Source organism: Castor canadensis, chromosome 3 (genome assembly GCF_047511655.1).
Source record: "Castor canadensis chromosome 3, mCasCan1.hap1v2, whole genome shotgun sequence".
Lineage (NCBI taxonomy): Eukaryota > Metazoa > Chordata > Mammalia > Rodentia > Castoridae > Castor > Castor canadensis.
This window is the reverse complement of record NC_133388.1, coordinates 38,143,297-38,161,353: the sequence shown is the minus strand read 5'-3', so window position 1 is coordinate 38,161,353 and position 18,057 is coordinate 38,143,297. Positions and strand designations below refer to the sequence as shown.

The following is an 18,057-nucleotide window of genomic DNA, read 5'->3' as shown; positions in this document are numbered from 1 at the left end:
AATGTATATTGTATAGAAGTTGGATGAAATATTCTGTAGACATCCACTAGGTCCATTTGATCTATGGTGTGTTTTAGATCTAGGAATTTTTTATTGATTTTTTGTTTGGATGACCTATCTATTGATGATAGTGGGGTGTTAAAGTCTCCCACGACCACTGTGTTGGAGTTAATATATGCTTTTAGGTCCTTCAGGGTATATTTGATGAAATTGGGTGAGTTGACATATAGGTTGATAATTGTTATTTCCTTTTGGTCTATTTCCCCTTTTATTAGTAGAGCATGTCCTTTATCTCGTTTGATTAATGTAGGTTTGAAGTCTACTTTGTCATAGATAAGTATTGCTACTCCTTTCTGTTTTCAGGGGCCACTGGCTTGGTAAATGTTCTTCCAGTGTTTCATCCTGAGCCTATGCTTATTTCTATCAGTGAGATGGGTGTCGTGTAAGTAACAAATTGTTGGGTCTTCCTTTTTAATCCAGTTCGTCAAACATGCCTTTTGATGGGGGAATTAAGTCCATTAACATTAAGTGTTAGTACTGATAGGTATGTGGTGATTCCTGTCATTTAGTTTTCGTAGTTGTTTGAAGGTTTGATTGTGTGTACCTAAGTTGAGGTTACTCTCTACTTTCTTCCTTTTTCTTTTCTTGTAGTTTGGTGCTGCCTGTCCTTTCATGGTTATGTTGGGTTTCACGTCCTGTGTGCAGAATCCCTTGAAGAATCTTTTGTAGTGGTGGCTTTGTGGTCACATATTGTTTTAGTTTCTGCTTATCATGGAAGACTTTTATTGCTCCATCTATTTTGAATGATAGCTTTGCTGGGTAGAGTATCCTGCGGTTGAAGTTATTTTCATTCAGTGCCCGGAAGAGCTCATCCATGCTCTTCTGCTTTTAATGTTTCTGTTGAGAAGTCTGCTGTAATTTTGATGGGTTTACCTTTATATGTTATTTGTTTTTTCTCTCTTACAGCCTTCAATATTCTTTCTCTCGTTTCTGAACTTGTTGTTTTAATGATGATATGTCGTGGGGAGGTTTTATTTTGATCTGGTCTGTTTGGTGTTCTGGAGGCCGCTTGTATCTGTATGGGAATATCTTTCTCTAGATTTGGGAAATTTTCTGTTATTATTTTGTTGAATATATTACGCATTCTCTTCGCTTGCACCTCTTCTCCTTCTTCGATGCCCATGATTCTCAAGTTTGGTCTTTTGATGGAGTCAGTGAGTTCTTTCATTTCCTTTTCACAGGTCTTGAATTGTTTAATTAATAGTTCTTTAGTTTTTCCTTTAATTACCATTTCATCTTCGAGTACTGAGATTCTGTCTTCTGTTTGTTCTGTTCTGCTGGATTGACCTTCTGTTTTGTTTTGCAATTCTGTTTCGTTCTTTCTTCTGAGGTTTTCCATATCGTGGGTCGTTTCCTTTTAAATGTTGTCTATTTTTGTCCTGAGTTCGTTTATCTCTTTATTAATCGTGTTCTCTGTTTCACTTTGGTGTTTATACTGTGCTTCTGTGGTTTCCTTTATTTCTTCTTTTGCTTTTTCAAATTCTCTATTTTTGTTGTCTTGGAATTTCTTGAGTGTCTCCTGTACATTTTGATTGACCCTATCCAGTATCATCTCTATAAAATTCTCATTGAGTACCTGTAGTATTTCTTCTTGTAGATTATTCTTGTGGGCTTCATGGGGTTCGTTGGCATAGTTTATCTTCATTTTGTTGGAGTCTGGATCTGAGTATCTTTTCTTCATTTCCCTCTGGTTCCTGTACTAATTTTTCCTGTGGGGAAACTGGTTTTCTTGTTTTTTCTGTTTTCCCATCATTTCCCTTCATATTGTTATTGTCCCTGTACTGTGTTTAATTAAGTATTTTCTGGCTTGTAATTATAGCACTAGTGATATTTAGAATGGAAGGTGAGAGTGGATGGAAAGCAAGGAAGTTAAAGGAAAAGGAGAAAACAAATAAGTAGGAAAAAAAGCAAAAGAAACAAACAAAAAAAGTTTCAAAGATATAATTAAGGAAAGACAGTGTACTAATCAACTGTAAGCTGGAAAGACATTACAGAGACAGAGAGAGGACTGAAAATAAAAAAATAAAAAGAATAAAGATAAAAAGTAAGTAAATGAAAGAAAAAAATATAAAAAATAAATAAATAAAATATAAATAAAAAAATAATCTCTAAGTTCAACTGCAGTGAAGTTTCAGTCTTAATAATTTTGGTGTTAGTCCCTCAGCCTCCAATCCTGGAGATGGTGCCTCAGATGTTGTTCTTAGTTGTCTCATCAAACGGAAAAATAAAATAGAACAAAACCACACGAAACAAAACAATGACAACAACAAAAAAAACCCACAAAGTGTCCCAAGTTCAAATGCAATACAGTTTCAGTAAGTTTTCAGCATGTAGGTGTAGTGTGGTTTTTTTCTCATCAAAGGTAGGGAGAGAGGAAAAAAAAGAGTCTGGAGACAGTTCTGTGAATGGTATCTGCGGCTGTGGCTTGCCTGCCCGCTGCTGTCAGCCTGCTGTTGCTGGAGGATTTATTCATGCAGATCTCTGGGGTGAGTGTGGCAGTCACCTGGCCCCGCAGGCTTTGTTTACTCAGAGTTCTCCTGTGTGTGAGCCACTGCTACAAGCTTTCCCCTTTCCAAACACACTGGGGGAGGTGACACTACACCCGCTTTCTCAGGCCTGCATGTTTATTTACAGTTCATGTGGGAAGTGGGTCTCGCCCCTGTCCTGTGGAGTTTTCCTCCATCGGCAACTCTCACAAGCTTTCCTGCTTCTGGTTGCTGGGCATGTGCTGCCACTCCCACCCTCTCTGACCTGGCTTGTTTATTTACAGTTCTGGGTAGGATTCCCCTCTCCCTCTCTTCAGCACTCAGTGCCCCCCACCCTCTTTCCTACGTGTCTTTTTTGTTCTTATTGCTTATTACTCAAGTTCTCTTTTTTTGCCTGGGTGGGGGTCAGTCTGTCCAGGGGGCTATGCTGATCTGGCCCAGGGTTGTCTGTGAGAGTACCGTGTACCACTTAGCTCACCTTGTCCGCGTCTTCCCAAGCCGTTTGGGCGCGGGCGTCTGGCGGCATGTGAGCCCTCCTGGTTTCTCTGTTTAACGTGAAGTGGAGATGCTCTGGGCAGGCTGGAGGTGTGGATGGGTCAAAGTTTTGCCTCTTCTCGTTGGCCTTGCCTGCAATGTGTGTCTCCAGCGTCCCTTCAAGATTTTACTTTAGGAGGCACGCTTTCTGCTTCCTCCCTCTAGCCGCCATCTTGGAATCCTCACCTAAACACCTTATAAAAAATAAATTCTAAGAAAGAAGAACATTGAGGTGGAAATAGTCCATTTTTTATAAATAGTATTAATCTAGAATAATTCCAATACTACGGTTGTGTTATACATAGTTAAATAGAAAACACCAGACATCCAAATATAAAGGTGGGATGGGCACAAGATAAATATATGGAAATTTCACATATTACAATGTTGTCATTGTATATCATAAAGGAAATTGTGCAGTGTTCAATAAGTTCAATCACTGCACAAAAAGAATAAAGTTGAATCCTTACCTTAAGCCTTATCACAAAATAAATGCCTGGATGAAACAATGTTTAAATATAAAAAGTAAAATCAGGTATGTTTTAAAAGAAAATGCCAGAGATCATTTAAGATAATCCCTCCATGAGAAAGGCTTTTCTAAGTATAATACAAAATTTACAAACCCCGAATGAATGGATAATTGAATATTTAAAAATCAAGATTTATGTGTAATTTAAAATTCCATTATATGAAAACGCAGATGACAAATGAAAATCTGCAGAAGATATTTCACATATATTGCACATATTCCAAACCATGGGATATTTTCTTTACTGAGTAAGGAATATCTTCTAATAAGGAAGAAAACAGTGACCTACAATCTGAATGAAAAGTTGATAATGGATAATGATAAATCACAAAAAAAATAAATACAAATGGCTTTTGAATGTTTTTTAAAAAATGCCGCCTTTACTCATAGAGGTAAAAATTAGGTGAAGTAATATTTATCTATTGGATTAGTGAAGATAAAGAAGTTTGGTCAACAGTGGGTTGTCAAGTGTCTGAGTAAGCAGTGCCATATGTTTGGTGGAATAATAAGTTGATAAAATTTGTGGATAATATTAAAATTTTAAATGCATGTGTCCTTTGGCTACATAATTCTATTTTAAGGAACTTTCCTACATTTGAACTCTCATTTGAGAAAAAACTTACATAAGAAGAGATAATTGCATTATTATTTGTAATAGAGGATTTAAAAAGTCAGTTATGTATCAGTATGTCTAATATGCTATCATTTGTGTTATACACACATGTACTCACACACACACTCACACACACACACACACACACACACACACACAGCTTATTTTTATTATTAGATTGTTTCCAGGGAGGGAATTGGTGTCTGGGAAACAGGGAAAGGAGAGATCCTTTTTTTCATTTTATGTTCTTTTCCATACTATATCATGTTCAGGCTTTGCCTGTTCTGTTAAAATAAAATTAGCTATATAAATGTAAGGAATTTTGTCTTTTTAAAAGGGAGATGATATTAATTAATGGTGACAGTTGAAAAGTCTTATGCAAAGATCTTTGTACACAGGAAACTGCATGGAATTTCATTTATGCATTTTGGAGAAAAAGCCTGGTTAACCCTGTTTCTGGAAGTTCTAAATAGTGATGCATTAGTTCCCCAGGCTCTGTGATTAGTGGTCCCCAGGTCAGAGACCTGTGATGTGCTCTTTAAATTATTTGGCAAATAGATTTTTGGGGGAAAGGTGGAACTTTTCCTCTTATTTTTAAAGGAAGAAAATTAATTTTGTAGCAGTGGCACATTTGTGTAATAAGCATCTGTGAAGATTAGAGACTTCATTTTAGAAATAGCTTTAATGGAAGAAGGAAATGGTAACTCATAATCCCATCTAACTGTGTGGGTTCAGCTGTATTTTTCCATTCCTGCAACGCATTGGCTGGGTGACTCTGAGTAAGCAGTTCATTCCATCTTACCTCAAGCCTTTATATTCCTAATGGAGGAACAATAGTGTTGGCACCTTTCTTATTCATAGTAGCAGATTAATGAGACTGAGGGTGACTTCCAGTTTGTAGCTGGACAAATAAGACTTTTATGCAAAAGGTGGTATGATTTTGCACTTAGATATTTCATGTGACTGACAGCTCTATTATCTGAGGCCATACAAGTATTTTTTCCTAAGGTAAAAAAATGAATTAGCTCCTTGATGTTGCTGAATTTGCAAGTTGTTTTTGTTAATCTTGAATGATGAAAAGACCTCACAAGTTAATAATAGAATAAAAAGATTTTCTTTTATTTTAGTGAAGAGGTAAAGGTACAGGGTGAAAGATCTTATACAACTTTCCCAAATTCTCATAACAAACAAGTGAAAACGCTAAATTTTCCCACATAATGTCATACTGGGATGAGAAATGGATCTTTATTTAAAGTATTACATCAGTGAGTCATGTGCTTTATGGAGCACTCACTCCAGCAAGAACATTATTGAACCCTATACTAGACACATGACCGAATTGTTTGAAAATTGGACAGGACTGCAGCATTCATTTGCACAGCATTCAAACAAAATTCTGAGTGAAGCAATAGAGTTGTAGAATTTAAGGGGGTGAGCAATTGATTGTCTTGTGTTTACTTCTTTTTTAAATTCTTTTATTTTCTTTAGTCCATGTTCTTCTCAGATTCCAGAAACCAGTCATTGTTGCTATATGACTGGGCTCTGCTGGCTCACCAAGGGGCAGTGGCAGAACTTGTTTCCATGAGAGCTGGAAGAAAAGATGCAATGGAAAAAGCACAGACAGCAGTTTGTAAGTAGCTGGCTGTGTAATTCTCAGTGCCCTATGTGCCTCTGAATGTGAACTTAATCTGATAGCTCTTAGAACCAGGGCTTTATGAATATAAATTACTGTACTTGCAAACTGAGTTTTAATATTTGTGAGCAGTGGCAGAGCACTTGGCTAACATGTCCGCATCCAGGATTGTAGGAATAATCTATGCAATTAACTTTGGGCAGTTTGGTTGCCAGGAAGAATGGATATTCCTGGTAAAAGAAAAATGTACCTCACTTTCAGAGCAATTGTAACCATTTAGGTACTTAAAAGAGGTTTTCTTTAAAGACAAATCCTTTTTTGGATGATCAGTAAATTAATCATAAATATCATATAATCTGTCCTGAAATGTGATGGTAAGGTTCTTCTGAGAACTCCACAGCTGGGCATGATGGTGCATGTCTGTAGTCCCAGCACTCAGCAGGCTGAGGCAGGAGGATTGCTTAAGCCCAGGAGTTCATTGACCAACGTGGTTAACATAGCTAGGCGTCTGTCTCTAAAAAGATAAAAAAATAAATAAAACCTTGCTTAAAAAAATGGACTCCACTTTCCTGAAAGCCTATTCTTATGGAGTTATTTAGAAGAGTAATAAATACAACAAGGCACAAAGGGTCTCATAGGTCACATGAAAACAGTCTATAAAGGAGTTATTAAAATACCTAAGAAGTCAAAGCAAGACATCCCTTATTTGATCTTCCCAGTCATTCAGGTGTTTTCCCATGGGTTCTCTGGTGCTAGATACAGTAATTGTAAAGAATGGAGGTCAAATTATATATATATATAATTATATATACAATATATATATAATATATATATTATACATATATATACACATATATATATATATATATATATATATATATATGTTTTGTAGCCATACAGTTTCTTTGTGCTGATAATGGTTTTTCCCACCATAACAACTACAAAAAGTCATTCTTTTATCAGTTTTTAGATATCCACATTCATACTTAGCACTTTCTTATTTTATGTGGCCTTATTTCCTATCACTTTCATTGCCTTTTTTCTGTTGTTGTGAATGCTTTTTTTTCTGGGGGAGCTACTTAGCTCTTGTATATGCTTCTACCCCCCAAAAATCTGTTTCTTGGCAATTGTAAAATTATTTACTATCTTTGTGGGTTGTTCTAAATTTAAGTCTTAGAGTCCTAAATCATAGCCAGCAAAGATTAGAAGTCACAGTCACAAGTGTTCTACTTCTTTGAACAATTTATAAAACTATGCAAATGAAAATGGGTTTATGTTGTGATGCCTCAGTTAGTGTGGAATTGCTGGGCCAAAGCAGAGGCTGTGCAGTAACTCTCTTGATGGCAGAGTTGCTTTTTACTCTCTTAAACCCTAAACTGTAGCATCTGGTACCCAGGAGTGAGCAGCTTGTTTTCCAATCAAAATATGTTCTCCTGCAATTTGACCTTTTTTTTTCAAATTAAGTACACTTTCCAACATATATGCTTAAAGACCCTAGAGTATTTGAGCCATTTCCTAGTCTACTTTCCCAGACATAAAAGATACCACGTGTGAAATATGTGGAATTAGAATGTCAAGGTGTTTGGGTGGATTCTTTCCACAGAAAATATATTTGCTTATTACAGCTTCTCTGTGAAGACTTTAAAGTTACTCAGGGAAAGTTCTCTGCAGAAGTGAAATAATTTATGTCTGCTGTATAAATAGAATCTTCCAGAGTATAAGCCGATGAGCCATTTCAGCTTCCACCTCTTTTATGAAGCCTTCTTCAATTCCCTTGTTAAAAGAAAGTAGTCATCCTCTGCTCTGCTTTTCTAAAGCACTTGGACCTTTTATAAAAATGCTTATCTCATATCATAATCTGCCTTGAATTACATTGTTTATCTCTCTCCCCATCCACTATTTAAATCAAAGATTTTGCCTTACTCATTTTTTTATTCGCCCAACTACTATGCCTAGTTTATCGAATGTGGCCTATCCCCAAATGACCTGGTTTCTTCCTCTGAGCAGATCTGCTCACTCCCTCCTCTCCGCTAGGATTATATGCTGTTAAAAGTACCATTCATATACCACTCCAATGATTTGTTTCTATAGCTGTTCCTTCTATAAGAGTGTAAATTCCATGGGAATAGGAATATGCCCTCCATCTATATTTCCCAAAAGCCTAGAATAGTGCTGGAACACAGAGTAATCATTAAATTTCAATTGAATGGATGTTGAATTTTATTCAGTAGGTGGTAACCTTGAGTAAATGAATCAGAAAGGGGCTCATTTTATAGTTAGGTGTACTGTAGAATAATAATAAGGCATAGATAACAATCACATTTTTATAGTACATGTACATGTTATAATGCTTTTTATTTCTAGAGAACCACACAAGTATTCTGCTTTCATTATGTTCATATCTTGATGACAGGAAGAATATGCTTGCTTACTAATTTACTTTAAAATCTAAATACATCATCTCTCAAAAAGTTAAATAGTGGTTGTTATATCTGTTTTCTCAGATCTATTAGCAGATAGGCTCGAATTTTTGAGTTTTCATTGTGTCTAAGTATGGAATTGCCTACTAATTAGTCTGTGTCCCCGTGGGGATGCAAGTGCCTGTGTGCAGCCTCCATGCCTCTTATGCTCAGGTACCTACCATAGGGTCCAGAGAGTGAGGGAGATGATCAACAAATACCTTTTGAGTTAAGTTAAATTGGATCTATGATGCAATTAAAAAATTCTATAAAAATTCTTTGTGTTAACTTAAAAGAGAAAGTTCTTTTTAACTGGCTGGGAAGAATCACTGGAACCAAATGGCTTTTAAGAGAGATTTTGAAACCTTTTGAAGATAGCGGTATTTAGAAGCTAGAATATGGGTCTGGTGTTGGTTTCCCCAGGTTCTTCCTTGAAGAGATGAAACTTCATTCCTCCCTATCTCTTTGAATCTCTTAGAATCTGAAATAGACCTTCAGAAAAGGTACCATGAGGAGGAATAAATTAGATCACAAGAGTTAAGTTTCTCAGTAACCAGATTTTCTGATCAAATCTGACAGAGGTACAGGTTTCATTATTAAGGGGACCCTACTCTGTATTTCTGTTCTCCCGTGAAACGATCTTGGTAACAAACACATGGCTCTTAACAGGTAATTCCCTTATTCAACATGGCATTAAAGTCTCAAGCTAGTTTTGGTAACTCTTTAAACAATTAACATGCAGTTCACCATTGAAATTAATTTTTCTTTACTTCCAAAGGTAACAGGTTGTTAGAGATCGAAAGGTCCTTTCCTCTTTGTGATATATAAACTAAGTCACTTTTGGTGTCATTTACTACTTTATCTCCTTTGTCCTTAAAAGCCCTGGACTACCTCTGGAAAATGCATGATTAAATGAGAAAATTACAGAAAGATCTAACTGCAGCACATCCTAGATATTTACACCCCCGCCCTGGGGTTTGGAAACAGGGCCTGCTAGGCAAGCTCTCTACCATTTGATCATTCCCCACCACCAGCCATTTTTGCTTTGATTTTTATTTTTTAAGTAGTATCTCATGTTTCCTCCCCCATATGCCCAGGGCCAGCTTTAGGTTGTAGTTCTCTTACCTATATTTCCGCATAGCTGGGACCATAGGTGTGCACCAACCACCATGCCTGTTTTGTTGGAGTCTCATAAACATTTTACCTGGACTGTCCTTAAAACAGTGATCCTCTGGCTCTCCACCTGCTGAGTATCTGGGATCAAAGGTATATGCCACCATGCTTAACTGAGATCATCCATTTTGAGATTATCATTTTGCAGATGATGAAACTGAGGCTCTGGGATATTATCTGACTTATTTAAGATTATCATCCAGTCCATGATAGGGCCTAAACTGGAACCTAGTTCTCTTGACTGCTTGTGCAAGATTCTGCTATGCCTTACGTGATTTCTCTCTCTCTCTCTCCCTCCCCCCTCCTCCCTCCCTCTCCTTCCCTTTTCTTCTCCCCTCTCCCTCTCTCCTCTCCCCTCTCCCCCTTTCCCCCCTCTTCTCCCTCTCCCCTCTTTCCCTCTTCCTCTTCCCTGTCCCCCTCTCCCCTCTCCTGCCCTCTCTCCTCTTCTCTCTCTCTCTCTTTTTCTCTTTCTTCTCCCTCCCTCCCAGTACTGGGGTTTTAACTCAGGGCCTTGTGCTTGCTAGGCAAGGATCCATGCTCCTAGCCCTTATAGGATTTCTTTATGTGATGAGAAAGGATGCTTGCTTCTAGGAAAATGATGACTACTGAATGTGTCAGAATTCTGTGAGTTGAGACTTTGGGGTGACAACATAGAGCTAAAAGTTAAAGACTTAAATATATCACATTATTCTTTAAGTAAAGAGCCAGACACGGTAGAACCTATATACTACAAGGGAATAGGTTAGATGCCTCTCATTCAGTGAAGGAAATGAGGATTTTCCGTCAAGAGTTCAATCAGAAATCAAAAAATGCTAGTGGATATTTATACAATTATCTTAGAGTATGATCCCAAAATAAAAGAGTTAACTGAAAACCCAAATAGCAGGTATTAACATACTCAAAGAAAGAGCTTATCAGATGTTGGTTTGCTGTAGAAGCACCAGGTCCAATCACCAGGTAGTTTGCCTGTGCTTACTTAAGCATTATGTTCTTCAGTGGTTCTCAAACTTCAGTGTGCTTCAGAATTAGCAGGGAGGATTGTTAGCATATATATCTACAGGCCCTGCCACCAGATTGTTTGACTCAAGAATTTGCCAAACAAATTTAACAAGTTCCTATGCGAGACTGATGCTAGTTAGGGAAGTGAAATTTGAGATTAGGAGTATGGCTTTTAAAAAATCATTGGACATTTTGTTTGAATTTCTGAGCACTTTTCCATTTTAATTTTAATATGACTTTAATCCAAGCTATTCTGTAGAATGAGAAGTTTGAAGAACAAGTATGGTTGTAAACCAATGGGCTTTGGTCTATAGGTGTGTCAGGTTTTTATTGCTGTGTAAACCACAAATTTAGCATGTTAAAACAACACTTTTTATTTACTCATAGTTCTGCAGGTCAGAAATCTGGGACAGCATGGCTAAATTCTTTATTCAGACTGAAATTAAGGTTTGGCTTGTAATACTCTATAATCTGAAGCTCATGGTCCCCTTCCAAAGCATCCCTCTACTGGCAGAACTCATTCCCGCGCAGCTGTAAAACTGTAGTCTCTCATTTCCCTGCTGTCAACTGGGGACTACTGTCAGCTCCTTAAGGTTGCCCTCAAGTCCATAGATGATACCTTTCAGGGGAGATAATATACTACTCTGGCTGACTCAAGTGTCCATGATTTATGTAGCAGTTGAATTTCTCTCAGGAGACTAATAAATTGGTGTTATGGTTATATTCATCAGCCTCTGTGAAAGTATTTAGAGTGAGTCCCCTCCTGCTGTGTTTACATGATTGGATTTTGAGACTGATTAGCTGAGATTCAGATCCTGGATAAACTCACCAAGACAAAAAACAATGTTGGGGACTAGTCTGGACAGCCAGTCTATCTTCCTAGGCATCATCTCTCTGTTGCTTTACAACCATACTTATTCTTTATGTTTCTTATAAATATTCTTATAGAATGTCTTGGATTAAAGCAATGATCAAAATTAAAATGAAAAAGTGCTCAGAAACTTAAACAAAATTTCTAGTGATTTTTTTTAAGCTAGTCCCCCTAAACTCTTTTTGTGTGAGAATTGGTTTTTTTACTGAAGCCTCGAGATCTTTGAGCAATATAAAATTTTTGAACTGAAGCAAGATCTTGAAAATTAAATTTTAAAAAGTGAAACACTGGCAACTTCCCTTCCTATCAGAATTCCTGCAAACATCAGAGAGTACAGAGCAGTTGCAAAATGGTGACAATAATCAATTAAGGTTCCATGAACTTCTGGTTTTTAACATCTGGTTTATATGCTTGATATGTGTGCGTGTGTGTGGTGTGTGTGTGTGTGTGTGTTAATTCTACTTGCCTAATTTTGTTGGTTTATCCATTAGGAAAAAAATCTTCCTTGTTCGGATATTAGTAGATCAGAGGTTCTTTTATGTCTATTTACTTAGTTGATTCCTATATTAACTTAGACATCCAAATTTAGAATTCTTAAATTCCATGGAGAAAACTGATAAACAAAATTATTTTTAGTTCAGCTCATTGTTAGAGTAGGCACATTGTCAGAGAATAAAAATATCTGCTTGAGTTAATTCTTAAAGTCATTGACAATATCAGAACAAGAAACCTTTATAGATTTAACTAAGACTAACAGGCAAAAATGTTACTTAAGTTTTAAAAAGTTTAACTATATCATATAAGGTAGAGAAGACTAGATTTTATAGAAATTAATATGGAGACTTAAAATTTTAATGGACTATAAACTCAAAATCTTCTGTAAGTGCAATATGCTTGTAACATGGACTTTGATGCTAGATAACAGAAGCGCATGTCCAGATCAAAGATAGACTCATTCTTCGTACCACCTTTTGTTTGACTGCCATGTTTTCAGAGTAATTTTGATAAATGAGCTTATTTAGGAGGAAATCAATAAGATTATAGATGGGAAATGAAGTCACATGAAATACATTGCAACAAACTAAGATTACTTAGCCTAAAAAAAGAAACTGACTTTGGAATATATTGCTGGGTGCTGTTGGCTCATGTCTGTATTCCTAGCTACTTGGAAGGCAGAGATCAGGAGAATTCCGGTTCAAGGCCATTCTGGGGAAATAGTTTTTGAGACAATATCTCGAAAACACCCACAAGAAAGGGCTGGCAGAGTGCTCAAGTGGTAGAGCGCCTGCCTAGTAAGCATGAGGCCCTGAGTTCAAACCCCACTAGTGCCAAAAAATTTTTTTATTTGGATATGTTTGAGGTAGGATTCTTTGCCCTTGATAAGGGTGTGCATGTGTGTGTGTGTCTCCCACTGAGGATGTATGTGGAATGTCCAGTGAGTTTTACTATATTTTGAATGAGGATGAGTGTTCTTACAATTACAGCTGTTTACAGGCTGTATTGTGCAGTTATGAACTTCGCATTTATGCTGGGGTATTCTTTTGGGTGCATGTGGCAGAAACTTGACTTTAGCTTGGTAAAAAGAGAAACTTATTAGAAAGTTACTAGGACTATCTCATGAGAACATAGAAAGCACTGAGCTGCCAGACTATGGGAAGAGCAGACATTCCACTGGGCCTGGGAAACAACTACAGCCAGAGACTCAACTGCAACTGGCTCTATTTCTTTTTCTTTCATCTCTGCTTTTCTCTGAGTATTAATTTCATTTTCTGTCACTGCTGTCTCACTTTCATATACATCATGTGGAACACAGTTGCCAAGAGCACCTGAGTTTCACATCTTACAGTCCTGCAGAGAAGCTGTCTATCACATCTAGTGAGAAAAATCTTGAGAAAAGACTGGTCCCACTGAGCCTGGTGACCAACTCTAGACAAATAAACTAAAGCCAAAGTTCAAGGATATTCAGTTTAGTTTTAGTGCCTTCTCTGGACCAATCTATGGCCTGGGGAAATATTGACTCTTGGTTACCACAAATGAGAAAAGCAGTTCACAATACAAGCTTTTTCTGGAAGGAACTGTGATGAACAAGTAAAACAAAGTAAGTGTCTGTTACCTTATTATTATATATTTTCAAAAGTTGGATCACTGCATGACATTTTAGAAAACTTTTTTATGTTGGTGGGAATTTGAACTGGAAGATCCCGAAGTTCTTTCCAACTCAGAGATGCTATGGTTCTACCTGGTTTCAAGAGGAGGCAGTCATATATTGGTTTTGATGTGTATCTGGAATTTTCTTTTTCTGCATATTTCAACTCAAGGATTACTTTAAGAATTACTTGGGGAACTAAGGAATATTTACTCAACTACTTTTTAATTGAAGGAGGGAGGAAAATATGCAAAAATGAATATTCAATGGAGAAGTCATAATACTTCTTTAAAAATGGAACCTAGAGAGTAAAGGTCACATAGATTACCCTCAAAGGGTTAGAACATTTAAGTCTGAATGCCTTGTTTTAAAATGACTTTTTAAAAAGTTTTTATTTTGAAGCAAGCATAGACTGAGCAAGGTATAAAGAAAAGTACAAGAGATCACTTGCATCCTTCACCGAGCCTCCCTCAGTGTTTCTGTCTTATAGGATTCTCCTATATCAAAACCAGGAAACTGACATTAGAATGGCCCACAGAAATCACTTGTTTACCAGTTAAATAGGCACTCATGTGTGTGTGTGTGTGTGTGTGTGTGTGTGTATGTATTTTTTTTTCACTTTAATAACAAATATACCTTTGTAAAACTGCCACCATCATCAACATAGTTAACTGGAACATCACTAAAAGGGTTTCATGTGCTATCCCTTTGTAGCCATGCCTATCCTGTCACTCATTCTCTAACCCCTGGCAGCCACCTATCTGTTCCTTACCTACCTTTTAGCTCAGGGGCTTGAGTTCAAACTACGACTTGAGTCATGCCCCAGCCCCTTTTACTTTATTTTTCAGATAAGGTCTTGTACTTTTTGCCTGGGCAGACCTTGGACTGCCATATTCCTACCTCTACCTCCAAATAGCTGAGATTGCAGGCATGTACCACTACACCTGACTTGTTTTTTCTGTTTGGTCTAACTCTGCTCACCTACCCTGGTGGCCTCTAGCCATTATCCCCCACTCTGCCTCCCTCATACCATGCACCATCACACTTAGCTCTCATTGTGATTTTTAACTGGCTAATGATATTGAACATTTTTATGTGTTTACTTACCATCTGTATAACCTCTTGGGTAAAATGTCTATATATCATTTGCTACTAATTGGCTTTTTTTTTTCTCCTTTTTTTGGCAGTACTGGGGATTGAATTCAGGGTTTTGTGCTTGCTAAGTATACACTCCACCCCCAACCCTTTTTGGTTGAGGATATTTTTCAGATAGGGTCTTTTTGAGTGGGGATGGCTTCAGACAGCAGTCCTTTTAACTACAGTGTCTTGTGTAACTGGGATTACAGACATGCCACCATAACACCTGGCTTGTTTTGTTGAGATGGCATCTTGCTGACTTTGCCCAGTCTGATTTCAAACCATAATCTTGTTGTCTCTGATTCCTGAGTAGCTGGGATTATAAGCACAAAACACCATACATAGCTAGTTGGATTTTTTAAATTTTGAGATTTGAGCGTTCTCTTTTTATATTCTAGATACAAGTCTTTTGTTGGGTATGTGGTTAACAAATGTTTTCTCCCAGTCTATAAATTATCCTTTCATCCTCCTTTTTATTTATTTATTTTTTGTTGGTATAGGGGTTTTGAACTCAGGGACTTCTTTTCATTCTCTTAATACTGTCTTTCACACAGCACAAGTTTTAAGTTTTATCTTATTTCAGTTTTTGAGACAGACAGGGTCTTGCTATGTAGTCCAGGCTGGTTTCAAACTCAGTCCTCCTGCCTCAGTTTCCCAAGTGCTGGGATTATGGGCATCACCATGCCCAGCAAGTTTTAAGTTTTGATAAAGAGAACTTGATTTAAGTGATTAGAAATTTATCATATTTATGATTGAGCTAAAAAAATTACCTGCTCCACCTTCTATCTCAGCTCAGATATGTTGCCGACACAAGTGTGGTTGGTTAAGTTGAACAAAATCATTCAGCACACAATGTTCAAGTGCAGTGGAATGCCTGTGTGTGTAACTGTGTTCAAACACCTGCTTTTCTTTTTAGTGGTGTTTTAATTGAGAGCTAGGAAATCCATCTCTGTTAAGGAAGCAATTTCATTTTGAGTTTCAGCAAAATTTCATTATAGACTCAAAAGAGAGCATGTGATTCTACCTGTATGACTGACTTACATAAATACATACCTCATATTAAACAGATATTGCCTGGTTTATACACATTTAACTTTTAGGCTCTCCTTTAGGTGATCCATTTGTTTGTTCGAGAAATACTGTACATGTAGTAATGTGTAAGGGTTGTGCTGGGTTCCAGGTTATGGTGGGGAACAGGATAGACACGGGTGCTGCCCTCATGTAGTTTACAGTTTACTTATTTCTTATTGTTACATAGGCTTGTGTTGTCTGTCAGTGTTTCATTTATTTAGTTGAATATCTTTATTTTCCAATTCCTATCACAGCATCTTCCTTGCTCTGTGGAAATGCAGCATGTCCAAATCTTAGTGAATGATTTTAATGCTTTGGGAGTGGCTGCATTCCAATAAAACCTTTTGCAAGCAATAGAAATGTTTTATATCTGCCTTGCCCCATACAGTAAATCATTAGCCAGACCTGGTAGTTATTGAGCACATGAAAAATGGCTGCTACATTGAGGAACTGAACTTTTAACTTAATTTAAATTTACATAATCATACATGGCTAATGGCTACCATATTGACCTACATAGGACTTGATCAACCATCTGGGGCAGAATAGTGTTGAGTAGTCAACTATTATGTTCATTACAGATTTAAATAAGGTAGTGAATAGATGATGCATTTGTCTTTTGATTTCATTCTAATTACTGACCCACCTGGGAGACTCTTTTAGAAATAAGAAACAAACCAAATAAGTAAAACCAAACCAATGGACATACTTATAGGGGCTAACAGTGGCAGCATCACGTAGCTGTGGTAAGGTGGAAGATTATGATATAACAGCATGTGCTAGCATAGGTATGGTTTAATAATGGAGGTTTGATTGGGATTTAATTGGCTAGGGACCTTGCTGATGAGTGAATCGGCTAATCTCTCTTAGGAAGCTGGTTTGTTTTATAGTATTATATGGAGGAAGTGACATCTTCAAAGTTGGCCTGCCTTGGAAGTCATACAGCTAGGGAAATACCTGGGTGGAATTTTGGGAGGATCCATTCATCTAATAAATGCTTACAAATCATGTACTATAAGCCAGGTACTAGTTTAGGTATTAAAAAACAGTAAAAAGACAAAGTACTGCTACGGAAATTAGAGTGATTACAAACAAATGGATAATACAATTCCAAATTGTGATAAGTGTTAAGAAAATTAAATAAGGTCATGGGATATAGTAAATGAAGTAAACTTTAGCAAATGCCCAGATCCGTGACGTTCTTTCAAAAGCTTCAGTGAGTTAAGTTTTTCCTCTGATAAGAAGGCATTTAGTTTATAGCCTTATTTAGTTTCACAGCAAAAATAAACACACAAATAAATAAATAGGCTCTGTTTGAATTTTCTACTTGCCAGAAGAAAGAAAAGTTACATGGGTTCATGTGAAGGCAGTATTTCTCTGCCATTTAAAAACTAAAGATGTTATGGTGAGTCTTGCATGGCTCAACAATAGAGCAAAGTTTATTTCTAGCTTGATCATGTTCCTCTATATGTTTTGCCTTATCTGGAGAACTTTGGCTACCTAAAGTAGACTTTTGGCCTCCAGCTGTCTCAATCATAAAATGGAATTTTAGCATAATTATTACAAATCATATGGGTTCCAGAAATATCTGCCATTTATCAAAATAATTATCAAATTTTTTATAAAAAGGTGTGGGCCAAAGGAAACATTTAGCATTTTTCATCAAAATTAGGCAACCCATTTAACCTCTTTGGGTTTTAGGTTTTTTTCCAATGTTTAAGTAGCTTTAGTATTGTCAAGAATGTTAGGAAACAGATTCTCTGAGTGATAGTGGAAATAGAAATTAGTATAACCTTTCTGGAAGCCAATTGCCAGCATAATTGCAAGTTCTTTAAAATGTGGATGGAATTGGAGAACATCATTCTGAGTGAGGTTAGCCTGGCTCAAAAGACCAAAAATCGTATGTTCTCCCTCATATGTGGACATTAGATCAAGGGCAAACACAACAAGGGGATTGGACTATGAGCACATGATAAAAGCGAGAGCACACAAGGGAGGGGTGAGGATAGGTAAGACACCTAAAAAACTAGCTAGCATTTGTTGCCCTTAACGCAGAGAAACTAAAGCAGATACCCTAAAGCAACTGAGGCCAATAGGAAAAGGGGACCAGGAACTAGAGAAAAGGTTAGATCAAAAAGAATTAACCTAGAAGGTAACACCCACACACAGGAAATCAATGTGAGTCAATGCCCTGTATAGCTATCCTTATCTCAACCAGCAAAACCCCTTGTTCCTTCCTATTATTGCTTATACTCTCTCTACAACAAAATTAGAGATAAGGGCAAAATAGTTTCTGCTGGGTATTGAGGGGGGGAGCGGGAGGGGGTGGAGTGGGTGGTAAGGGAG

The 18,057-nt window shown here is 37.1% G+C and overlaps 1 protein-coding gene across 12 annotated transcripts in view; it reads left to right on the top strand.

The window, feature by feature from the left end:
- The window catches only part of Rad51b (RAD51 paralog B), a 574,154-nt gene that overhangs the window by 256,361 nt on the left and 299,736 nt on the right, over nucleotides 1-18,057 (top strand). For 2 of the 12 annotated variants that reach the window (XR_012446125.1, XM_074067722.1), the window contains exon 8: nucleotides 5,711-5,852. The exons of the other annotated variants lie outside the window; for them this stretch is intronic. Coding sequence is in view for 1 of the 2 variants with exons in the window: in XM_074067722.1 (XP_073923823.1) it covers nucleotides 5,711-5,852 (142 nt within the window). In the remaining variant the exon portion in view is untranslated. The remainder of the gene's footprint in view (nucleotides 1-5,710; nucleotides 5,853-18,057) is intronic. 12 annotated transcript variants of the gene reach the window in all.